This window comes from Colias philodice, chromosome 8 (genome assembly GCF_061535455.1).
Source record: "Colias philodice isolate Cphi_HAF_F1 chromosome 8, ilColPhil1 Martin Lab GWU primary, whole genome shotgun sequence".
In the NCBI taxonomy this organism is placed as follows: domain Eukaryota; kingdom Metazoa; phylum Arthropoda; class Insecta; order Lepidoptera; family Pieridae; genus Colias; species Colias philodice.
In genome coordinates this window covers 4,102,450-4,129,214 of record NC_143093.1, presented here as the reverse complement: position 1 = coordinate 4,129,214, position 26,765 = coordinate 4,102,450, and the positions used below count along the sequence as shown (strand labels likewise).

Sequence of the window (26,765 nt, the reverse complement as noted above, 5' to 3'; positions counted from 1 at the left end):
TTTATTATTTCTTATTACCTCTATTCATGCAAACGTCTCGAAATTAAGTAATAACATAGCGTGTGTGTGGTGGTTATTTTTAAATGTAAATGTTCGTTTTAATATTGAATAATAACCATCGATTATTGTTAACTCATAACTGCCGTTCCTCTATGGTTAATTAACCAAGGACTAAATGTCATTACTGACATTTTCAAACCCACATTATTTGTCACGACTCACGTCAGTGTCACTTATCAATGATTGTATTGGTGATTGTGAGTTCTGAGACGGTCGTTGATAAACCGCTGAAGTAGAAAATTACATTAATTTAGTTATTTAATTAAATATTGATAAAATAAATACGTTTTTAAAGTGGGCTATGTAGTGTTTGTTGTTTAGTTTTAATTATGGAGGTTTCAGGCTCGGGTAAGGGTTGAAATATGTTACGATATCAAAATTTACATTACATACTAATTATATTTCACAAACAACAATCGAGATCACATATTTGTTTTCGTTTGTACGAGAAAATGGATAAAATCTTAGTAGCTGTTATGTATTATAACATTCTCCATTGTTTCTTTGGCAACTAACACGAAAACAAACTTGGATAGAGCTTGAGAAAAGTTTATTTCACCAAATTTCTTTGTGCGTAACTTCTTTGTTTATAGATACGCATATAAAATTTTATGTTTTCCACGCAACTAAAAAATAGAGGTATAAAAAATGATACTAATAATATAATCATACAATACATATTATTAAATATATATTTTTAGGGAAATCCCCGAATCCTGGTATGTCATTTAGATACAATGCAAATAATGAAGCATTAGAAGAATTATTTCAATCTTGTGATGATGACGCCGCTGTGCCACCGAGTGAGCCGGCAGTCAAGAGTGAGACTGCTAGCCCGAAAAAAACGGAAAAAACGTCATCCATCATAGACAAATATTTCAAATCTATGAGATCTGAAAAATCTGAAAAAGTAGAAGATGTAAAGACAGATGTTAAACCACCTGAGGAAAATAAGAGTCCTACACCCAAAGAGATATCATCCTCTCCAATGAAAGAGTATTTAAACCGACTCGGTAAAAGAAGTACATCAGAGAGTTCTGATATTAAGGAGCCAAATGAGACTTGGAAAATATTCCACGATTTTAAATTTAAAATCGCCCAAGCTGTTGAGGATATGAAAACTCGATCTGTTGAAGGTACTTTTAAGTTTCTAATAAGAATTATAATGGAAATATTGATCATACACTGTTTTCTTAATTATTCGAACTTTACTATGCTTAACTAAACTTAAATAAATATGTACATAGAATGATTCAAATATTTTCAGTATCTAATTTTATACTATCGTAAATTAAAAATTATCATAATGTGTCAAGTTTCTATTTCTGCAATAAAACATAATACATAAAAATTATCATGCTATTATTGTGATTTACATAAAACAATATTAAAATTATCATTATCATGATAAATGTGAAAAAGTGGTTATTAAAAAAAAAATATTTTTGTTAGAAACAAAGGAAAAAACATTACCAAGGGAAAACTCAATATCTGATTCGGAGGAAAATTCAGCAATTAAAGATATAGACCAGCAGAGTGTGGGCGATACTGATAATCAGGTAACAGTACAAATACTTATTTATAAAATTATTCAGATGTTTTAATCATTATTGTTGTAGTACATAGATAAAAAAATGAACTACATATTTTAAGGATTATTCATGCAAAAAATTGCTCATTTTTGGCAATAGCTCTTTACAATCTTTATGTAATCAATTTGATATGAATTATTTAAGATAAGGTAAAGATCTTCATTTATTTTTGAATAGACATATCATATTGTTAATATTATGTTAACAGGTATCATCACTAGATAGTAGTATACAAAACTTATCAGAAATGACACAACCAATAACTGCCAAGGCTATCGAAAAAGAAATTCGCGAGACTAACACGAAAAACCATTCGGATTCAAGTGACGATACACAGAAAAACTTAAGTATGTTCTTTTTTCATCTTTGTTTTGTATTTATTTTTATTTTTTCATATCTCAGTGGCAAAATCTCTAATTAAGATATGTATTCTTAGAATAATTATTATCTCTACATATATTAATAATGCATATCTTTTGTGTTTGTACCTATGTATAGCGAAATTAAAAACTACCCTCATAATAATATAGAATCTGAAATTAGTTTCTTCTATTTTTCTGAGTTGACCACACTTAATAAAAATTTTCCGTTTTAAGCATCTCCACACTATCCTTACACATATTATTTTCAACTATTGATAGTCACTTTATTTTAGGGTTAAGTGAGACAGACGTATCAAAAGACATTTTAAACGACAGCAGTCTGGAAGTAGAGTCTGGTATAGAAGCTCTCGAAGACACGATAGATGCGTTTGGCGACGTTAACCCTCTCGATAATTTATACCAAAACAATGGGACAGAAATACGAGCCAACCCTCCAACACCTGTTACCACACCAGCCAATTTTGGCCTCCCGCCAAGCAAAAGCAACTTAATAAAGAGTGAAGCGCAGAAAAAACCCAAGAGCACTTTCTTCAGCTACACAATGTATTTCCTGACAATATTCCTGATATTGAACTACTTTTTGTTCCCGAATGCCAATATTTGGAACGGTTTCTTGCTGGGCATATGGGTTTTCTATTTCGTCAGCAATGTGAAACAGTGGTTCTTAGATAATTACTTTAGCGAGTGGGAGCCGAAAGGGAGCAGCTTTTTTCAATTGAAACGTACGAGCATACAGCCGTTGGCCTATACCATTCCGTCGATCAAAGAACACACTCCATTGAAGAAATATGAGGTATGAATTTTACTTTTTTAAAAGTGTTTTGTTTTTCAGTAATGCGCAATTTTTTTTTTCTTGCGAAGATACTAAATGTCTCTAATGTTAAAAGTAAATTATAGAAACTACTATTCTTTGTGTTTTTCTATCCAATCTTACACATAAATCAGTAAATCTTTATCTTGAAGAACTCGTAGTACTTATTAATCCTCAATGTTAAATAAATTATGCAATTTAATAAGATATACGCTACAAGAGTAAGAAAAACAAAGTTCGTATAATTACATTTATTATAAAGACAATACTGTGCAAATGTTTCATACAAACAGTTCATCTTATAAAACACGTACCTACTGGTAAAATTAACGACATAGATAATAAAATATAATTAGATAACATATACCTTTTACGTAAATAAATGTTTAATGACGAATGTACAATGAATCACATATAAAACATTAAAGAAAATTCATCGCTATACTATGAGTATAGAATTAATATTTGTTTGAAATCCTTTAAAATAATTTACTTGTCCACAGGGTTGGATAAATCACTACAGATTTCCAGATTACGACCCTTACACCTACCACATAAATAAAACAACTACTGCCTTTATGAAACTAGAGGGTAAGTTAATTTTAAATACTTAAAAGGGTATTTTTTATTTATTTATTGTGTACGTTCTCGTATTTTTTCTAGGCATTAAAGTTGTAAAAAAATATAAGATTAAGGGGAAAGGTCCTTTAAACCCTTTAGGTTTAGATAGTTGGTATACGAATAATAAACGAACATAGTGTCGTTACAACTAATACGGTCAAACCTAACAACAAACCACATATTATGGATAATATTACCACTCTGTATAATTAATGACCCAATATATATTATCTAGGACTACTAGATTTCAAAATATGTAACACGCATATAAATGACGGGAAATTATTATTTATTGGGATTCTCACACATCTTCACGCTGGAAATTGCTGAACCTTAGCAGCCCTTCGAAAGGAATATATACCGAGTAGTGTCAAAACCTTTTAACGGGTGTTTCTTCTTTTACTAACCAGCATTTTACTGGCCTCGTTTTCATATAAATAAATGGTTTCTTTTAAACATTGGGTAATAGTGCGGTGACGATGTTGGCTGCTATATAGCACCTGCTTTCTTTCCTCCATGACGATGAAAAAATGCTGCTACTACTTCCCTATCCAAAACAGGTTCTTTTAAAACGTAATCCCGTTTTCTTATTAGTTTTCGAAACCCTAAAATGATAGGATTATACGATAGCTTATAAGTTTCGTGTTGTTTACACATCAGACGTGAATACCCTCTTAGTACGCACCGACTTGCGGTTTGTCATGTTTTAAAGCTTATTACGTGTGACAAGGGTTCTTTATTTCTTAAAGTAAAACTATAAATAGAACAACATGGAACGACCTCATAATATATACGGTTATTTGAATACGCGACTAATAATTTAATACTTATGCTAATTACGTTTAAGTGGGTATAATACTGTCGGCCTAACTACGACAAAATATACTAGACTAATAGAGCGGTATAATAAAATGTATTGTAACTAATATTATTTATAATATTTTTTAGAATTCATGCTAGGATTTACTAAGAATCATGATAATGAGCTGTTTCATTGTTTCGGATCATTAATAGGTTCGCCTACATTCTTATGTAATTGTTTTTAATCTCATTTTCTCCGTTGAAATGTGCCTTTGTTTCTCAGTTAAAATGTAGACCTTTTACTTTAAGTATAGCTTTCACTACAAAGTTAAGCTAGATTTTGCTAGAGCAAATTTTGTCGTGTCTAAATTGAAACCGCTGATAATAATTTGATACCGAGAATCGAGATAGCGATCGATTATCGTTGGGTTGTGAGATAGAATTTCTGTTTCATTTAACGTTAATCTATGTTAGGCCCATTTAATAAATTTCACATAGTATTTATGGCATACCTATTGATTTCATTTACATAAACGTTTCAATGTGCTTTTAAGTTATTCCTATAAGATAGAACAAAATGATAACTAAAACATTATATTTATAGGGCTATAAATAGCACTCGACATTATTTTTCTTGCATTTGAATATATATTATAATATTTTTCAATGCCTCATTCAAATTGCCAATATTGCTCAAATACCCGCTTATCGTATGCGGGTAAGCACGCCAAAATGGAAGTAATATTTATGCCGTTTGCGTTCCAAATTACAAATTTACAATTTCACTAATTCACAAACATAAATTGATTGCCTCCTTGGTTAAAGCGTGGTCCTGGGTTCGATTCCTGGTGGGGATGAAGGAAAAATTATGTCTCGATCGGGCAGGACACAAATGGCTGATCACCTGCTTGACCTTAAAGAAATTCGCTCAATGAAACAGATGTATGCACAATGCGTAAGCCCCATACCCCACTAGGGGAAACGGGACTTCACATATAAACATTAATTAACAGAATATGTATAACTTTTGCGACTATTTAAGGCGTGTGGGCTTTAATGCATATATTATAATATGTCATAGAGCTATTTATTTTAATATGGAAATAAAGTTCGGGTTACACGTCTTTGTCGTCCAACCTTGCGGACTTCGCTTAAGCATTTTAATTGGTATTAACGGTATATGAGTATTGATTGTGCAATCAAGAGTGGAGTTTTAAATATTGCCTATTTAAATGTGTTTATTTCTATTTTAGGTTGCAATTTAAGAATATCATACACACGAACAAAAATAGCGAAAAGAGCGCTATGGGACGAAAAAATCGATAAAGTTAATTTCTATCAGCACAGATTGTATAATCTGACAGGATCAAGAGTCATATTGCTGCCAAAAGGACTCGTGAAGCGACGGTAAGTTTTGTAAAAGATCTTATGAAATCATGAACTGGATTGAGCGAATGATAGAAGAGATACATATTTGAATAATTTTTCACATAAAGATAAACTATGTATTTCTGTTTTAATCAGATTATTAAAATGCCAACTAATTGATAGGAAACTGAGTCTAGTGCAGTTATCTATTGATCTTTTTTTATTTTTAAGAAACCCGTTTGAATTTATCATCTCACGTCTATAAAGACGTTAAATTTGAGAGAATTAGCCTATTTTTTACAAATTTGATTAGAAAGAAGAATTATTCACTGAGAAATTCTTCGTTCTAAAAATATATTATAGTACACCGGAACATACAATATTGTGTAAATATAACTGCATATTCCTATCTAAAGTCCTTGACTTAAGTACAGACTAGAGTTTGGCCTCTTAACTACCATTCACGTCACATACTTAATGTTCATCTAAGTGAGAATTAAGTGTAACGACGTCGTAAATAATTATTCATTATCATATCTATTGATAAGCTCCTCAGCCCTATAAAAACCTGTTTTCGGAATGTTTCCTTGTGATAAAATTTATAAGATGTTTCTTTACAACTGTAATTAATTAGAAATGTCATTTACTTGATGGATTGTCTTGTTGATTATAAGCATCTTTCTAATAATTGACCTATATAAAGTACATAATGCTTTCCCAAGGTTCTAGTTCCAAATACCTATAATCAAATGAATTCTCGTATAAAAATAGTGCAGTATTCATTGAGTAAATAAATACATCTTTAAACCTCTTGACCTAACTATCAACATTCAACAAGCATGTCAATTTCATTCGCGAGAAGCTGCCAATAGTTCATTCATTGAGAAAAAATATACCTCATCTCGTTAAATGCGAATGGAAACGAATGTTCCAACCACACAAAAGATACGCCACAGTTACAGTTTTACCTTGGAAATAAATATGTAAACCTTTACTAATATGGTGATTTAAATGTTGTTAAAGAACGCATCGCTGAGAACCGCTTTTTACTAATGTATCTTTTTCGTAATGAGGAAATAATTTGGAAAATCCAAAAGTGCACGCCTCATAATTTTTTTTTAATAAATATTTATTAATTATTATTTTTGTTTATTTAATAACAATTAAACCACATCGAATCAGACCCTGAAAAATGAAAGGGTTCTATTCCTGAGCATACTCAAGCGTAAGAGAAAAAAAAAGACTCGATTAGTAAAGTATTTCGGTCGCTATCGTGTTAACAAGAAAAAGGATCCGCACATACAGACACACGGACGTCCAAGACAGAACTTTTTTAAACTGTTTTTTAACTAGTTTAAATAACAAAAATGACATCAAAAATATCATGAACGTTAAAAATAGTGTTTTTTCTTAATATGTGTGTGTATGTATTATCTTACAAGTGCAATGTATGATACATAAAGACATTTTAAGTTTGAAAAATCAGATGTTTTGCGCGAAGTGACAGTAGTACCCACCTCAACGCTTCGCTTATGAGGCGTGCAATACACCAACATGGATGTTTGTTATTGGTCTTTTCACTTTTGATAAGTTATGTTTGACAATTTAAGATCCAATTGGACAAAAATTTCCAAATCAATCAATAGTAGTTGTGCTCATTTTGACCTAAAAATATCGTAAATAGAAAGACTCTGACTCAATCAAAGCCGGAGTTGAAAGGGTCAATATTCAATAGTTCTATTATAATACCCGCAGACTTTGTGGAAAAACTGACCACGTCATCACTAATAATAGACTTATGAATGGATGCGATCTATTTATAGGCCAGTTGGGGAAGTTTGCATACATAATTGTTTCAGCTTAAAGTTGTAATGAAAAATTAATGAGCCTTTATCATTCAATATTATTCACCACGATGTTAGTGTTATGAAACAGACCTTTATATTTACAAACACATGGACAGTGATACAAAGTGCGTTATCTACAACTTACTTAACTAATACTCTAATTTTGAATCTCATTACAAAGCAATTAAAAAAACAAGTTTCATTTTTATTTGACGAAATCTAACATATTTTTAAGGTACTTAACATACTCCAAATGAAAATTCATAAAGGTCGCCTTAAATAATGATTTAGTATAAGTGCTATGAATTAAATATGTATTATTAGAACAGTTTACAAAAACCTATTCCTAGTTTTCTGTGTAACCTGTTGATAAAAACGATAAAGTAACACGTAAGAACACTTTGTCGAACTCGGTCGGTGACCTTCACTAGTTCCTACAGTTCAGTAGTAAGGTAATGTTTCAAGAACAATGGGGTTAATGAACTGTACTATTACTTGGTTTCTGTAACGATAAATTAAGAAAAAATATTTATGAATTAAGCAGCAATGATAAGATTTGTTAGTGTATGACTAATGTATGAGATTATTAATTGAGACCATAAAATTCCTAATTCATATGTTTAATTTGTTGATGCAAATTATAATGCAAAAACAAACACAAAACTAGACGATTATGATTTTATATCATTGAAAATAACCAATGATTTTAAGGCTAAAAAATTACGTTCACTATTTACACATAAATTATATGAACCGTTTGTAAACATCGCATGATCAAATTCGTTAGGTACCGTTTAAAGGATTTAATAATTACAAGGATACAAATACACGAATATTTTTATTTCGTTAAAATATAATGTATAATAATGAGATATTCGCTGTACCGTAGTATATTATTATTAGTCTGTGGCTGTACCTAGCTTTTTAAATTAAAAAAATAGCATGTTTCGTAAATTTTCCTCTAAACAGTGAGTTATAATTAATAAACTAATTAAGTGCCCTTAAAATCATGTTATAATAATATCATCATGTATTATTAAATATTTCAACGCAGAACGACATGTTAATTATTATGACTTTATAATCGTTTTGCTAAAGAACATAATTTGCTATTCGATAATTATTATGCTATGTTAGGTTTAAAAATAACACACAGAAATTTCCTTCTACACTTATATGTAAATTAATTCGTGGGTGTTCTTTCCAATCCAATTAACCCTTATGACGTCATAGGTTGTTTTCGTTCATGCAAAATTAGTAATTTGAATACGCCCACCCTTATGTCTATCGCCTCTTTCAACCGATTTATTCCAAGCTAAATAAGTCTCTAGACGACGTGACCTATATATCCAACCTGTCATTATTGCTTTTACAGACAATGGAGCAAAAAGTACCCAATTTGCATAATACTAAGCGAAAAAGAAAAGATACAGGTGTTGGAAAAGGAAAATTCGACGGAGAAAAAGATTGCCGAATCTTTGGAAAAGAAAAGCAAGGAATCACCGTTGGAAGTTGAGAGCACGGAAACGAATACAAGTCCAGAGAGGAAAAAGAAGTTTATTTGGAGGAGACGTGAAAAGAGGTATATTCATGAATTAGACCTAAATTATGAGAACGGAACGAAAGCTTTTCTCTTGTGAAATATATATGAAAATATCTTGATGTAATTTTAAAATTGTTTTATTGTATTTCAATCTTTTCTAGCATTTCACACGAGCCCGAACCAGGTAAAGAAGGCCTCAGACATAGATTAGTAAGAAAAATGCATAGAGGTAAATATTGCTTTTGCTAATTTTTATTTTCTATAGCTGCCAAAAATTATTCAATGCATATTTTGTTTTTTTTTCGTAGTGATCGCTTAATACTAGATAGCCCATTTACTTATTCACAAATCGATACATCCTTAGCAAATATCCAAATATCACAATCCTTAGACCTTTTTTCAAACACATACTCGTAATTACGCACGATAACACAAAAAAAAACATACTGATAAGCCATGTCTTGTTTCCTTACCGCAGATAAGAAAACAGACAGCGTGTCCACATTCACGGAGCCCGAGAGCCAGCAGGCGAGTGACAAGAACACGCAATTGGAAGACATCAGCAACGAGGATCTGGCCACCAGGTCGGTCACCAGCACCAAGGATGATGATGATGAAATTGATGATACCGAGCTCAACAAGATTAAGGAGTTCTTGGAGGAGACGGTGAGTTTTGCTTGGTAGATACACAGTATATAGAAAACAGTTGGGAAATTCCGAGTGGCGAGTTAATTGTAGGAAAGAAAAGGAGTTCTTATGAATCCCGGGACGGTAATAACGCTAAGAATATTACAATATTTTTTTATTTGAGATTTTTACTACATTATCCCTATCTATTTTTTTTTTTATATAGAGCAAACAAATTATAAATTTATGCACTAAAATTTATCAGTCTTTGAACTTAAATAAGGAAAATTTTGTTATTACATCTAGAAATCATAATATGTTAACATCAATCAATTTGTAGTCATTAAACCCTCGTCTGTCGGAACACAGATCTGAGCCAAAAATTTTGTACCCGTTGTCTGTCGTGGCACAGATCTGTGCCAAATCATCGCTGGTTGGAAATTAGCTCATTGTAACGCAAATATAGTTCAAATCTGCATAAACGACTATTTAGTTGATAGCTTATGAATTACTGAATATTTAAAGTCCATCACTTAATAATTTGACCGATAAATATTCGAAATATAACAGTAATTATGTCATACTTTAGTCGAGTAACTTTTAAATTTTAAAGTTTTAAAAAATGTAAAATTTTGCGGAAAGTTGATAAACGGTAAGTATTTATTGTTCTTTTTATTATTATTCACTATATATCCTAATGTTTATGTGCCGAAATAATGAAAATTACCAATAATTATACCACAAATAATGGCTCCAAATATGTATCTACCATTTCACTGTACGTTGCTTAGTTTTTGACCCCTGGTTAATCGTATTTTATTTTTAATATTTTATTTGTTTTTTACATCATTTTACAAGAAATTTTATGAAGATTTTTATAATATAATTCAAAATTTGATACTGTGTTCCATTTTAAAGATATTTCGTTTTCAATTCAGAACCGACAATAATTTCCCCGTAAAATTCGCGTACAGGATGTTCGCATATTGTATGAAATTGAAAAATTTAATTGTTCGTCTTCATACATATGTTTTGTTTATATTGATGGGTATCGTTTTTGTGGTATTTATTGTCCTCAGGTTTAATACGATATAATCAACTATACAAATTATAGTCCGTAACCTCTATGGAATTCCTTTAATTTTAGTATATTATGGTTAAAAGTGTATATTATATGCTGGAAAAATAGTAAAAAAAACCTACATCGGGAACAATGGTTTTCACTATGACCTATATATAGGACAAAGTGACTATGTTACTATGTAATTTGTGTAGGACAAACTGGAAAAGAAATTTAACACATTAATTGTACAACATATTCTTACCTTAATACAAATGCAACATATTATTTTTATTGGGGAGCCATATGTTTCTGAAAAAATAAAAAACCGGCCAAGTGCGAGTCGGACTCGCGCACCGAGGGCTTCGTACAAACTTATTTTTTTAATTATGCTGTAGGTATCTTTTAATTCATATTTTAGAATTCTTTATCTGTGCTATAAGACGTTGCTATTGTAAGTTTTTATAACCTTGCAAATGTCGAAAATTACGAAAATTTGCAGCATAAACGGTTGTATCTTTTGATTGCGTTGGCATATATTATGTTTGATTCTGTTTTTATTTTGTTTTTCTGTCGTCTCACAATTTCAAAATGAACGACAACACGGGAGTTGTCATTTTTGAAACCCAGATAGTCCAAAGATGTTTTTACACATATTTTGGGGTTATTTCTTTAAAACTGGAAGAATGTTTTTTTATAGTTTTGAACCTCAATACGATTCGCGCTTCAAGGACTCCGAACAAACCTACTTTTTATTATGTTTTAACTTCTAGTGTTTTTAGTGAATTTTTCTTTATCTGTGCTGTAAAACCTTGCTTTTAACCAAGTCCACTTAACTTTTGACCCGAGGTTTTGATTCCCTTGCTAGTAGTTGCGGTTTTCAGAATATGCCGCATATGAATATTATTTCTTCTGATTGCGTCTTAAATCTTATATCTCCATACCAATTTGCATGAAATTTGGTATGGAGATATTTTGATACCCGAGAAAGGACATAGGCTACCTTTTATTGCGAAATATGTACCACGGGCGAAGCCGGGGCGGACCTCTAGTCTTATATATAAAAATGAATCGCAAAATGTGTTGGTAAGCGCATAACTCGAGAACGGCTGAACCGATTTCGATAATTCTTTTTTTATTATATTCCTTGAAGTACGAGGATGGTTCTTATGTAGAGAAAACGTAAATATTATGTACCACGGGCGAAGCCGGGGCGGACCGCTAGTATGTATATAAAAATGAATCGCAAAATGTGTTGGTAAGCGCATAACTCGAGAACGGCTGAACCGATTTCGATAATTCTTTTTTTATTATATTCCTTGAAGTACGAGAATGGTTCTTATGTAGAGAAAACGTAAATATGTACCACGGGCGAAGCCGGGGCGGACAGCTAGTGTATTATAAATCTGAGTTTTTAATGTGAATATCAAGTTAATACATGTAGCCGTTCATTAGTTGTAAGTTGAAATTATTATTTTTTTTTATATAAAGTGTAATTAAAAAAATCATGTTATTTGCGATTATTCTTATATCTGTTTTATAAAACATTGCTTTTTACCAAATTTAAAGATTTTATGTACTTGGGAAGTACCCTGTCGGTTTTGATTCCATTGCAAAAGTCAAAATTTGCTAAAAATTGCAGCATTAATGGCTGCATCCCAAAGGGTTTGGTTTTTAAGGGTCCAGAACCCTAATAGGATCACGTCTGTCCATCCCATCTGCCCATCTGTCTGTCAAGACCCATTTTCACAGGAACGCGTGATGTGACTTATAACTGAAATTTATATTGATTACTTGAGTCGATTGAAGCTGTGAAAAAATCAAACTTATAAACCAACGCAATCAAAAGATAAAGCCGTTTATTAACCCAGGCCCCGGAATCACAGACACAATAGAAAATCTATTGTATCGTGGACCGATCGGGCCGTTCGGGGCTCAATGGGTTATGCTGCAAATTTCGACATTCGCAAGGGAATCGACACCTACAGGGTACTTTCCGTGTACGTAGAGTTTTGAAATTGGGGTAAAATAAGGTCTTATAGCGCAGATTGAAGAATAATTTCGAAAAACATAAAATTTCGGAGTTACAACATAATAAAAATGTTGTGTGGTTTTATGAAACCACGGTAAAAGTGAAACTGTTCGAACGGTTCCGAACACTGCCTTATACCTACTCGGCAGCCGACCGTCACGCGACATGCGCTACACAGACCAAAAAGTTTGAGATGATGTAATAAAAGTTTCACTTTAAAAATTGGTTTGTTCGGAGCCCACGGTGTGCGAGTCCGACTCTCACTTGGCCGGTTTTTTATTCTTATGTACTATATGTAGTACATTTGTAGGCCGAATGTTAAAGCTGATGTAGATCGCTGTCTGAAGATTATTTTTATTTGCATTCATGACTTTAAATAGCCTTGGAACATTACTTATTTAATAAAACGAATTAAATGCATCATTTGCAGTACGCCTGCAAATATAAATCTACCCTCTCATTTTGTAAATGACTAGCGATAACAATTATTGTATTTTTGCCTTTTGGTGTCAAAACTGCTTCTATTACCCAGAAGAAGAATGCAATTTTTCTATTTGAAGATATCACATTGCTGTTTAAACTACATAATCAATAATAACTTATTTGTTAGGTAACCCTAAAATAAACTTCCGTCTTGATATTTTAATTTTCTTTCGAAAATAAAAATTTGTATTTGATAGAATAACCTTTTCTGATTCGTAAGCATTTGAGTATCAATAAAAGAGAATTCAAATGGATCCAAACAACGATTCTTATGGCAATGGAAGACGAGACACTCCAAGGCTTACTTTAACAATAGGACGTAACAGTATTTGAAATCAAGAAATATAACTCTGTATATTTTGTCAAATGAACAGATAATAATACTAACACGATTAGTGTTTGGGAATTTACAGCTTTTAATTCCTGATACCAGGATTCTTCATGAAATTCTACACATAACACGTCTTACTTTATTCCAATCAAAATATTTTATAAGTTTCATGCTGTTTGTGTACTATGGACTCCCTAAACTACTGAACCGATTTTAATACAATTTTACCGATTAGTTTATATCTTAATTACAATATGCTTGGAAATACTGCATGTATTGAAGTACAACTAGATTGGATAGCGTTCATCACTTTCCTGATCACATTCAAGTGGAACCTCGTGGTAATAAATCGTCGTCTCGAGGCGGTCGTTGTGTCCGAACTCCGATGTATAAGAAAAAATGAACAGAAGTTAACGTTATTTATGCTAAGTTGCAAATATTCCTATTTATTGGCCAATGTTGGCGTCAACACCACACATTACAACCACATGAGTATATAAATAGTACAGACACAAAGCTTCATAAGAATTTTTTTTTCTGTCAGTTAAGTAAAATTTATTTAAGTAAATAAAACATTTAGATGTATAATAATTGTTTATTTATTTTGAATCTTTAAGTTTATTGATTTTTATCCTTAACATAAGCTGTATTTTATAAAAAATATTTAAAACTCGAATTTCCGAAATTTTTGATTTATAAGTTAAATGTAACGGTTTTTAATTAAGTTATGGTATAATTAAATGTAGATTTCACTCTTGTACAGCTTAGACATTTTTCTGTATGGATACAGTGCCTTTCGATTTGTAGTTGGACAACATTTCATTTTATAGGTACTATATTATAATAATTAAGAGCATGAAAGAAAAAAAAGCATTTCTTCATAATGCTATTGTTACCACAAAAAATATTTTCTTAATCGCTAATTTTAAGAAAAAATAAATTAAAATTAAAATTGATGTGGAGATGTTATACCTACATACAGACGTTAGAACAAAGTCCACCATAAGAATGAAGTCATTTAGGAATAAGACGATTTTTAAACATTAATAAAAACCTAAATATTTTAAAAAGTAAAAATTACTGTTAGTTTTTATCTAGTTTTGATTAAAATAAAAATAAAAAAAAAGTAGCAAAAATTTTTGAAATGTTCTAATTTTGGAGCAGACTGTAATGTCTGTATTTGTATGAACATATGTGGAGATCGCGTCCACTTATTTTCATGCGTAAACGATGATATTCATACTCAACTTTCTCGAATTTTTATAAAATAAACCTATGTTTTTGTTATATTCACTCAAAAGATTGTCTATTCTAGTGTGAAAATACAAAAATAAAAATCTAAAATACCTTGATATTATTTTATTATGAGTATTTTTCTTAACAATGTCGTATATTTTCAAAATGTGTGGGAAAAAATGGTTCTAATAAATAAAATAAACATGCCAGGGAGTAAGTAAGGTAACTAATATAAAGTTTGGTTATCTAGTTAGCATCAAAATTTACAAGAGTGTCACAGGTTAAAGTTTATATCACAAATTTTAATATCGAAAAAAATCGGCAAATCAGCGCCGACCGCTCGAATTTCTCCGACAGACAGCACCTTTTTGACGCGGCGCGCCGCGACAGCTGAGGGGTTAATAGAAATCATTTTGGCTTTAAATTTGGCAAAACCAGAAGAATTGACTTGTGTACAATAATATGGCTAAATTCGTATTCATAAACGTCTTATTATAGCTACGAAAAAATGAATCTGCATTTTCCTTGTAAATTAAAAACTATATGAATATGTCATTGACAATATTTTCCTTATCTATAAATAGTCTACGAAGAAAATGAAGCCATATGTTACTTATTCATATTCAACGAATTTTAATATTTGTCTATGCGCCGATTTTTCAATCCTTGGTTAAAATTTATCCGTCCAATAAAGTATTACACGAACATTGTCACCTGTAAACTGTCAAATACGGACAATTAGAATATATTTTTGACCAACGATTGAAAAATCAGCCCTAAATCATTTATTTGATGCATAAATATCCGGGAAGGTGACTTTAAAGTCTTTTTATTATTATTAAATAGTATGTAGAGTCCTTTGTGCATTATGTAACTATAACTTATCGAATACGATATTTGGCGAGTACGATTGGAGGGGAGGGGGGGGGGGGTTGCATACCTTTTCAGCTGCGTGACCCCCCCCCCCCAAATGTCAGGCTGGGACTGCGCCTGATAACACTTATATCTTTTTTTCAGGAATTGGACCCAGTAGCGGAAGGCACGACAGAAGGGGAGTGGAGCGTGCACGTCAAACAGTCGAAAGACAAGCATTCGCACCTGTTTCTCTTCGCTCGAACGGGCAGAGATAAACTCGAATGGTGAGGAGAATATGTATAAACAACAGTATAAAAATCACCTACAATTTTAATTTTAAGTTTAAGATCTACAGCATAATTCAAATTACTGAAAAAATACATTAACTTTGACTTATGGATATCTCTAAACTATTCGTCGTAATCAGCTTTTACAATTTGTGCATTGAGCCTAATACTTATCCATTTTTTTGAGTTTGTGAACATCCAGCCTTCAAAAAAACTTCACTTTAGTGTCATTGCATTGAATATTAAATAGAATTATATTATTACTAGGTTTCAGCCCGCGGCTTCGCCCGCGCAGTCAAAGAAAAACCCGCATAGTTCCCGTTCCCGTGGGATTTCCGGGATTGTGTCATTTTCTCGGGATAAAAAGTAGCCCATGTCCTTTCTCGGGTATCAAAATATCTCCATACCAAATTTCATGAAAATTGGTTCAGTAATTTAGGCGTGATTGAGTAACAGACAGAGAGACAGAGTTACCTTCGCATTTATAATATTAGTATGGATTACTCATTAAATATAATTATTACTTCAACCCGTTAAAATATAATTCCCAATTCCCAGGTATCGTCGTCTATTAACAGCGATAAGCGAAGCGAACGCGTCCGCGGACACTTCAACAAATGAAGACAAATCAGCAAGTGATGCTGCGCAAGAGACTAAAGATGGTATCGAGTTAGCTGTCTACAAGCTGACTGAGAAGGAGACTGTGGCGTTTGGAAAGGTGATTATTATAATTATTACTTAATTTTATAGGTATTGACGTGTACTGGTAAGCGAAGCGAACGCGTGAAAAGATTGTTCGATGAAAGAAGACAAGTCGGTGAGTGATATTGCGCAAGAGTAATAAAGATGGTGGTCTACAAACTCACTGAGAAGGAGACTGTGGCGTTTGGAAAGGTGATAATAATTATTCTCAGCCAATAACATAGGTATATTGACGTGTACCGACATCGATAAGCGAAGCGAACGCGTCCGCGAAGCGAAATAAACTTTAGCGTTTGTTGAAGTTTTTTAGCTTATTTTTATTCCAACCAAAACCGGGGCAAGCTGCTTCTTTACATATAATAAAGTATATACATAAAATTCTTTACTCTTCCAACAATGTTTTAACATACAACTTCCAATAATAATTCTTCTATAATTAATATACAGACGAAACCAGCCGAATCCACATCGGAAGGAGTAAACATCACGACAGCTCACCCGTTACCGCCTTCCTTAGACTCGTATGAGAAGACCTTTTGGCCATACATAGTCAAGATTATGCAGGTAATATTATCGATTAATATCACTAATATTACAACTTTTTAATTATCATTCTATTGTTTGGTTTCTTATTTTATTATGTTTGATTATTTATATTCAATTTCGCATATTATTTATAACCATTTACATTTTAATTCCCCGTTTTATTAACCCAAGCGACTATCCAAATACATCACTAAACTATGACCTATTCAAATACAATTAAAGCATAATTTTGTTTGATTAAAATAATTTCAAGCTCTCCAGTACTAACAACAGTTTCCATAAACCATCCATTTGTCTTTTAATAATCCATCCATTTATCTTTTATTTAATTATTGGTTAACTGAATTTACTCAACACCAGACGCACGAAGTTAGCACCAAACAGACATCGGATGTTGGCGTTATGTGTCAAATAGAGCCGTCGCCACACGAGCGTAACAAAGGCAAAAAGAAGAAAAAAGATGTTAGAGTTTTCCGTAATTTTTTGTATTTTTTTGTACTATGTACTTACTATGGTATCGTCTTTGTATGGGATGTGTGAGGTTATGGGATATATGTCGCTTTTTGTGTTTAGATATAAACCTAGAGATAAAGATTAAAAAAGAAAATTATTTGAGGTTTTGTGTGTCTTTGTAAAATAATGTAGCATTTGGTAGCGAAATGATAGTTAGTCAGTTGATAAAAATAAACCCCTATCGTATTTTAATGACTTCAGATGTATGTAATGTAAATTTAATATATTTAAGCAAATAACGATAGTGCTTTGAAAACTAGATTTAAAAGTTTATTATGAACCAAATGAATGTTTCGCGAGAACAACTAAGCTGAACTTGCAATATATTAGAAATCAGGCAGAAATAAAAATAAATCTTTGCACTACGTTAATATGTACTACTCTCGTAGCCCAAAAATAAAAGACATAGAAGATTTGATAAGCTTATAAGAAGATATTAAAGCAGAGGCATTTAAGACAAATCGTTTTGAAACTTATGTTTGTTGTTATAAAGTTCATAATACTCCATGATGTCACTTTTTACGGCGGCTCATTATGTGAGGACAGAACCAATATGTTTATTACCCCTAATAATCATATTGGTTCTGCCTAACACTGCCCATTGTGAAGAGGACCCATTACAATAACTACATCCCAAAATAACCTTTATTCCAATACATATACAGTCTCAACAATCGTCCCCCGAGTGCGAGTGCCGAACGTTACCCGCGGAAGTGACGTGGGTGAACATAATGCTAGCGAGGATCATGTACGACATGATGCGGGACCCCATACTGATCGCGAGGCTGCAGAACAAGATACAGAGGAAACTTAATACGTTGAAGGTGGGTGGAAAGTGTTGCTTGAGGGTAGTTTATAAAAATGGTAGTCGATAAACACGTTTAAAAGGTATGAATAAAAAGATTTGAATTTCAGTTTAAATGAGAAAAATTGAGTTTGCGTGCCTCTTTTTGGTAGTTTTTAACATATTTTTGCAAATTTCACAATATTCATATTTCATTATTATGGAGACCATTTTTGTCAATATCGATTTATTCATCAAAAATAAATGTAGTTAGACTCCAAATACCTTCCTAAAAAAATATACCCAAATAGCGACGTCTTTCATTGGAATTAACTCCTTATTTCTCAGCAGTAATGTTCAAAATATATTGTGTCGCCTATTAAAAAATTTTGAGCGTGATTATGTGGGCTTATGCCTACGAGACGGGTTTAACATGGCCCGGTTTAAGTACGTCGTCAGTAATGTTTGGCCCATTGCCCTATGCACTTACTAATAAATAAATAAAATTCATTTATTTCAGGCCACATAGCCCATAATGTATTAGTAAAATCTTATCCTAGTGTTAGTATTACAATTATTAATTACTATGCACGTCTATGTTAAGTAGCACTGTACAAGCGGGTCGTGTTGCGCTGTTTTGTCTCGGCCCTGGCAGGCCTGTCTCACTCCGCGAGGTTTGTCCGTTATTTACCTCCGCCGCAGGTCCCGGTCGGCCGTACTCGAAATTCGAATCAGTCGGTTGTCAGTTGTCACGCGCGTGCTCGTCTAGACGCTCGCGTGCGAATATTTTTTAACTATGTATATGGATGAAAAAAATGTTAAAAGTAAAAGGTATTGTGTGGCGTTCGGGTGCTTGAATTCTTATTATATAATATACTGGCTGTGCCCCGCAGTTTCACCCGCATTGGTCCGCTCCTGTTGGTCTTAGGGTAATGATATATATCATATATAAACTTCCTCGATAAATGGGCTATCTAACACCGAAAGAATTTTTCAAATCGAATTAGTTCCTGAGATTAGCGCGTTCAAACAAGCAAAGAAACAAACAAATAAACTCTTCAGCTTTATAATTAAAACTCCCATCCTCCCATCCTCCCCGCTCCCATCCTCCCCACAGCCATCCTCCCCTCTCCCATCCTCCACACTCCCATCCTCACAGCCATCCTCCCCACTTCCATCCTCCCCACAGCCATCCTCCCGACTTCCATCCTCCCCACTTCCATCCTCCCCACTCCCATCCTCCCCACTTCCATCCTCTCCACTCCCATCCTCCTCACAGCCATCCTCCTCACTTCCATCCTCCCCATATCCATTCTCCCCACAGCCATCCCCCTCACTCCCATCCTCCCCACAGCCATCCTCCCCGCTCCTATCCTCCCAACAGCCATCCTCTCGACAGCCATCATCCCCACAACTTCCATCCTGTCCACTCCCATCCTCCCCAAAGCCATCATCCCCACTCCCATCCTCCCCGCTCCCATCCCCCCACAGCCATACTCCCCACTTCCATCCTCCCCACCTCCATCCTCCCCACTTCCATCCTCCCCACTGCTATCCTCCCCACAGCCATCCTCCCCACTTCCATCCTCCCCACAGTCATCCTCCCCACTTTCATCCTCCCCACTTCCATCCTCCCCACATCCATTCTCCCCACAGCCATCCCCCTCACTCCCATCCTCCCCACTTCCATCCTCCCCGCTCCTATCCTCCCAACAGCCATCCTCTCGACAGTCATCATCCCCACAACTTCCATCCTGTCCACTCCCATCCTCCCCAAAGCCATCATCCCCACTTCCATCATCCCCACTCCCATCCTCCCCACTCCCATCCTCCCCACTTCCATCCTCCCCACTCCCATCCTCTCCACAGCCATCCTCCTCAGGTACATAATTTTGTGCAAGCTAAATACCACTGGTGCGTAGTTGTATTTATTTATATCTTCTTACCGTAATTCTTCTTTATAGACTTTCGCTATTTTCCGACGAGTTCGACTAACGCCCACGCGACTAAGCCGCCGGTACCAGCGTTCACTCCATCATTTTTCTTTTTGTCATTACGTACTAAGAACCCTGTAGAACCGCCATCCTGTTACAAATGACTCGAAATTTTGTGTCAATATCTCCCGGTCTATTACCTGTACTATTAACTATTCTGTGGCCCTGGCAAAAAACCGGACCGTCTCGTTTGTATGAGTCCTAAATCTAGTTGCTTATTGTACCTCAAAGAAATGAATATTTCCCCAGCTGCCCTCGTTCATGAGCCCGCTGGTGATCACAGAGCTGTCCCTGGCGGGCGAGTGTCCGCTGGTGTGCGGCGTGGCGGCGCCGGCGGTGGACGCGCGCGGGCTGTGGCTGGACGCCGCGCTGCGGTACGACGGCGGCGCGCACATCGCCATACTCACGCAGATCAACCTCATGAAGCTGAAGGAGAAGAGTGAGTGACGCACTAGTGGGGGGCGCCCCCAGTATGCGGCGTTCTACACACATAAAATAACGCAGCTGTAGATTCACGCACGGCGGCTCTCATTTATTCGCCGTTCTCTGTGGTGGTCGTACAATACTGAGCATCACGACGCGCGGCACTGCGGGTTCGGTGTGCCATACCTTGCGTCTCGCCCCGCACCTACGCGCGTGGTTGCATTTTCAGTGTGTTGGACTGTGCGTGTTTTCTATACAAACGGAGATACTTACAAGTAACGTTAAACACGCAGTCACGCAACATGCAGCGTGGTGCGGGGCAGTGTGAAGATCGCCTAACACCGAAAGAATTTTTCAAATCGGATTAGTTCCTGAGATTAGCGCGTTCAAACAAACAAACAAACACACTCTTCAGCTTTATAATATTAGTATAAATTAAAAAAATCTAAATATGGACACATGAGTATTGAGTAATGATAAAACTTTAATTCGCATATTTTTCATATAATTCGTACACAATCTGCTCACTTCTGAAATTTGACTTAGTACTTAACGGGCAACGGTCTCATATAGACATGCAGTCGGCTTTCAATTACTTTTTATTTTACAGATATAACACTAGAAGATCACTTATTAGGTGCACAAGAGAACATCATAGAAAATCCGATCGAGGTGCCGCTCCCAGGGTCCGCTCAATCCGAAAAACAACTAAGGGTAAACAATTTTAGATTTACAAATCTAGTTCATTGCTTTTCTATACTTGAGAATGTAATTTTATACTTCTTTTACTTATGTCACACCTAAAAAAAATTCTTTCGAAGGTTGTCATACCCACTTTTTATATAATTAAAAATTGATATATTCACAATTACTCAAGAAACGACTCATCAACAATTTCCAAACCAAATAAATCTCTTACAGAAAAGAAAACCAGCTATCTACGATTCAGAAATCGAAGACTCAGCTGAATCGTCAAGTGACGACGAGACACCTCCCGTGCAGCCCGTCGACAGCGCGGAGAACTTACAGCCTAGCGAATCTCCGTGAGTTATATTTTATACTAGACTGTTTAAATAAAATAAATAAATATTATAGGACATTATTACACAAATCGGCCTAGTCCCACAGTAAGCTCAATTAAGGCTTGTGTTGTGGGTACTAGGCGACGATAAATATAATATTTAATAAATACAGATATATAGATAACACCCAGACCCAAGAACAAATATGTAATTGAGTTCATCACACAAATATTTGCCCTGACCGGGGATCGAACCCGGGACCGTCGGCTCAGTAGGCAGTTACTTTACCACTGCGCCAACAGCGTCGTGTTTATATTATACTTAATAGGTTTCCGCCATCGTTCGCGTAGTTCAAGGAAATTCCTATAGAAATGAGATGTTGCATCGCGGTAAAAAGTACCTTAGGTTTACGACATTATTATTTTTGCAAAGAAAATTTTGAGTCAACACACAGAGGTGCGCGTGGCGGAGGGACGGTAATTGGCGCATGTGGAATTAGCAGTTTTATTTTATTACATCTATACTAATATTATAAATGCGAAAGTAACTCTGTCTGTCTGTCTGTTACTCAATCACGCCTTAACTACTGCACCAATTTGCATGAAGTTTGGTATAGAGATATTTTGATACCCGAGAAAGGACATAGGCTAATTTTTACCCCGGGAAATAGGATAGGTTTTATCCCGGAAATCCCACGGGAACGGGAACTATGCGGGTTTTTCTTTGACTGCGCGGGCGAAGCTGTGGGTGGAAAGCTAGTCTGGCATAAATCTAAATAAGTGATGAACGGCTTTTTTAAGTAGAATATTGCAATTAATGTGACTTTTTCTAGTTAAATAAGATTTTCATCTTTTTCTAATTTGTACAGGTCTGTGAACCCGAGTGAAGGTGGATCATCAAAAAAGAAGTTCCTCCGTATCGTCGATAGAATAGCGACTAACAAATATTTCCAACAAGTAAGTATAAGTAACTATATCTGCACTTTTCTATTGATTGAAAACCTGATATTTTAGTTTTTGAATTTATAGATGTTTTATAACCATATTAGCTAGGTACAATTGATTTTTTTCTTGCTCAATCACCAATTTCCGCTCAAAATATTAACATATGTATATGTATGCCTGAGAAACAGGACTCAATTTACAAAGACAGATGAACAAATCATTTTTTCAATATAATTTGTTTAAATTAGTTTTTTTATTTATTTAACAGGTAACAGACTACAAATACGTGAAGCGTGCCATGGAAGGTCTCTCGAACACGGATATAAAGCTGCAACTAGAAGTGCACGGGCTAGAAGGTCGACTCGCTATTAACTTACCTCCGCCACCACATGATAGGATATGGATCGGGTAAGAAACGTGATTTTTTAAATAGTTTAAGTTTTTTGCTTGGAGAAGGAGGATTTGAGATTGAAACTGATAAAAATTCATGTAATCACGTGAGATGTGACTGGTAGAAGAATTGAAACTTAGTTCAAACCTCTACCTTTATTTTAAAATTTGGTTCAAAAGTGTTGGAAATAAATAAAATTTTGCTACACCTGTTGCAGACTAGATTTCTTATTGATGTAAGCGCTATTTTTGGCAATATTCAAATCTCTTGATCAGTTTTCTATTTCGCAAAATATTTTCAATAATAAAAAAAATATATTATTTCCAGGTTCCGAACAAATCCCCAAATAGTACTAAAAGCTCGTCCCGCGTTCGGTGCACGCACGCTTCGCTTCGCTAACATTTCCAATTGGATCGAACAGAAACTTCTCAAGGAGTTCGAGAAGGTTCTAGTTCTGCCCAATATGGAGGACTTTATTATTGACGTCATGACCCCTACGCCTGTGGAATTTGAATAAAAATGGAGAATAAGGAGTAATGTAGATTTATATATGGAAGAAATTAAATAAGAGAAGAAGGGAAACGGAATAATATTGGTATAAAGAGAGAAAGAAAAAGCCTGGAAAGTGGTATATATATGTATAGTCGAAGCTATGTGGGTTTTAACCGTACTTTGCTACAAATTAAAAACTTAATTCGTTTTTTTTTTCAAAGTCGAATATGCAGCTTTTTGAAAAGTATGAAAGCGATTGTTCAAGAAAATATTATTGAACTTATTTTGTTGAATGTGGTAAATGTAATTTCTTAGTTCAATGTGATTATGATAAGAGCTTTTACGCGGACAAAGGGCGCTGTTATTAGTATACGAACCAAGTAAAAACATTTTTAATACATGACGCTTGATATGATTATTTAAAAAGTATGAATGATCCCTGACAATTGTTTGATTTCGATAAGTCGATCATTACAATGAAAAAAAAACAATTATCCTATTGAAACAAAATAAATAAGTGATGAATGTCTTAATTCAAAAACTTTTTAAATAATTAGAAAAACTGTAATTATAATTTTGATAAGAGAGGTGCTATAATTTTGTGAAGTGCTTTTTTATTCTGAAGTGAATTTAACTAAGTTCATGTAACTTTAAAAGCGTTAATTAATATGAACGTGTAATTACGTGACGTTACAAACCTCAAAATAAACCTTTTAAATTTGTGCTAGTGTTTATAAAAATATTTTTTCTCGCTATTTTTTAAAGTACGAAAGTTACGTAGATAGATTGTGTAAATTTTTAGATTGTCCCTTGCCAAGTTTGAAAATATATTAATTAAAGATATATTATACAGTATTTCGTATTCTTAAAAAGAATATAAAAATATTTATGATTTCTAAATATCTGTATAGTATAGATGTAGAAATGCAATATTTCTTCTTTGAATATATTTTATTTATAATGACAAATTCATATCCCTATAGATTATATTTAATAACGATTTCTTATAAAATAGATTATATTATATATTACATATAGATATATTTTTATTTATCGGTGTACATACATTATTAATTGAAGTGTGTAGTGGATTTTAACATTTCTGTTATAGGCTATTTACGACAAAAAGTAGTAATTAAAGTTTACTCATTAAAAATAATCTACATATAAAATTGTGAACCTTTAATTAAAAAAAAATGTATGCGTGTACTAGAGTACACACGTAAGAAGTGAAACTTCTTTATGACCTTAAAAATATCACGCGTACGGCGTAACGCAAAAATGTTACACTAAATTTTTGTCCAACCCCGATAAAGAAGTTTCACTTCAAAAATGTATGCGTGTACTAGAGTACACACGTAAGAAGTGAAACTTCTTTAAGACCTTAAAAATGTCACGAGTATGGCGTAACGCAAAAATGTCACGCGTACGGCGTAACGCAAAAATGTCACCCGTACGACGTAACGCAAAAATGTTACACTAAATTTTTGTCCAACCCCGATAAAGAAGTTTCACTTCAAAAAATCTTTTAGTACCTTAGTAGGTATACATTTCACAAACCTATCGGAGCTTCCCACTAGAAAATAAAATTCTCGACAATAATTCCAAATTTATACTCCAAATGTAGATTAGAACAACATTTAGTGCAATCTTTTTAAAAGCAAAAATATACAAATATAAAATGTCTAAAACATATACTGAAAAATAGAATAATGTTACCGTTTTAATATAATACAATCTTTCGGAATTATAGCTATAAAGTGAAAAGTCGTTTATTATCAATGTTTAGAAAACTTACTGTTCTTGTTAAATCTAGTTCATAATATAATTACGTCTCATCACAAAAAAAGATCACATTCGTATTATTACGTATTAAGGATATATTAAAATTCTAAAATCTACTTTTGTATCGCACAATATTTTATTAATAATAAGTTTGGGCCAAATTGATGTGTAAAATTTATTAAGAAAGTTTTGTCTTAAACGGCTTGAATTTTTTAAATAAGTATTTGTGTGCGAAAATATTGTAATTTAAAATTGAAGGCTGAACGAAATTTGCTTGACTTTAATGTGCTTAAATTAGTTATACATCGAAATTATAATATTATTTTAAGTTCGTTGTTATACTACATATATGGATAATTTACTAATTGACACCGCAAGTTTAAAAAATTGTAGCTTTTTCACTGTGTGATAAATATTTAGCATTTCACTTTAATATAGGTATTTAATGTTTTGTGTATTTAGTTACAGTATGTAAATTAAAGATTAGATTTATTTATATATTTTTCTAAATAATTAAATTCATGAACCAAAAATTGGTTTTAGCTATAACTCATATTTTTTATCTCTCTTTGATACTATGGTATTATTGTAAAACTTTATTTCAAAACATAAGTATTGTTTGTATCTGAGCACTTTGGAATTTTGTATTTTGATTACACAATGTAATTCCATCTCATTTTTATTAAATATAAAGAGATACATTGCAATAAAATTTAATAAAAACCTGCCTACAAAATCTCAAACCATAGATTACACTGAATTCACTACTGCCTAAATAATTTATATGACTTTTTAAGTTTTATAATTGTTTTAGAACTTTCTTATGGGTACGTTGTAAAGGTTGTTAAGAATAGGAAGCCTAAATCGATCCTATAGCCTATGTATAACTAATTTTATATTTTTCTGTACAAAGTAGCCAAAAATTCCGATCCACTGTGTTGTATTATTCTCTTTTGAATGTAATGTGTTATGTTTCATTGAATAACGTTTGCGTTTGTTTGTTTAAGCTGTGATCGCAGTAAGATTTCATTGTTATTATTATAAATGAACACTGAGTCTTGAATGTATATAATATTTGAAATTATAAGTGTTTATGTGATATTATGTATAGTTAAGAGTTAAACCGTGCCGAGTAGTTTTTCTATGTGGTATCAGTTGTGATTTTTTTCAATAAACAAAATGCTATATTGAATATTGTTTTATTTTTAACACCTTAACTTTTTAACACTTTT

The 26,765-nt window shown here is 33.4% G+C and overlaps 1 protein-coding gene across 3 annotated transcripts; it reads left to right on the top strand.

Annotated features, from left to right (window-relative positions):
• The first annotated feature begins 233 nt into the window (after window positions 1-233).
• On the top strand, window positions 234-26,725 carry LOC149486446 (testis-expressed protein 2). Of its 3 annotated transcripts, none has more exons than XM_089698077.1 (22): window positions 234-408; window positions 762-1,196; window positions 1,513-1,619; window positions 1,861-1,999; window positions 2,308-2,828; window positions 3,350-3,437; window positions 5,522-5,675; window positions 8,859-9,065; window positions 9,188-9,210; window positions 9,505-9,692; window positions 15,813-15,934; window positions 16,496-16,655; window positions 17,087-17,203; window positions 17,546-17,647; window positions 18,364-18,522; window positions 20,726-20,915; window positions 21,510-21,613; window positions 21,821-21,942; window positions 22,790-22,877; window positions 23,134-23,273; window positions 23,584-24,954; window positions 25,289-26,725. In XM_089698077.1, exons 1-21 carry the CDS (start codon window positions 390-392, stop codon window positions 23,771-23,773), a joined length of 3,375 nt encoding a protein of 1,124 aa, XP_089554203.1. In that variant the 5' UTR covers window positions 234-389; the 3' UTR covers window positions 23,774-24,954; window positions 25,289-26,725. The 3 variants fall into 3 exon arrangements, with proteins under 3 accessions (XP_089554203.1, XP_089554202.1, XP_089554204.1); XM_089698076.1 differs by having other exon boundaries at window positions 9,188-9,255; XM_089698078.1 differs by lacking the exon at window positions 17,546-17,647 and having other exon boundaries at window positions 235-408; window positions 9,188-9,255.
• Window positions 26,726-26,765: the final 40 nt, after the last annotated feature.

Excerpts from the sequence above, each read along its gene's own strand:
- LOC149486446 (XM_089698076.1), top strand. Across the intron at positions 1,197-1,512 it reads GAAAACTCGATCTGTTGAAG|AAACAAAGGAAAAAACATTA; the intron begins GTACTTTTAAGT and ends TATTTTTGTTAG. Across the intron at positions 23,274-23,583 it reads CATGATAGGATATGGATCGG|GTTCCGAACAAATCCCCAAA; the intron begins GTAAGAAACGTG and ends TATTATTTCCAG.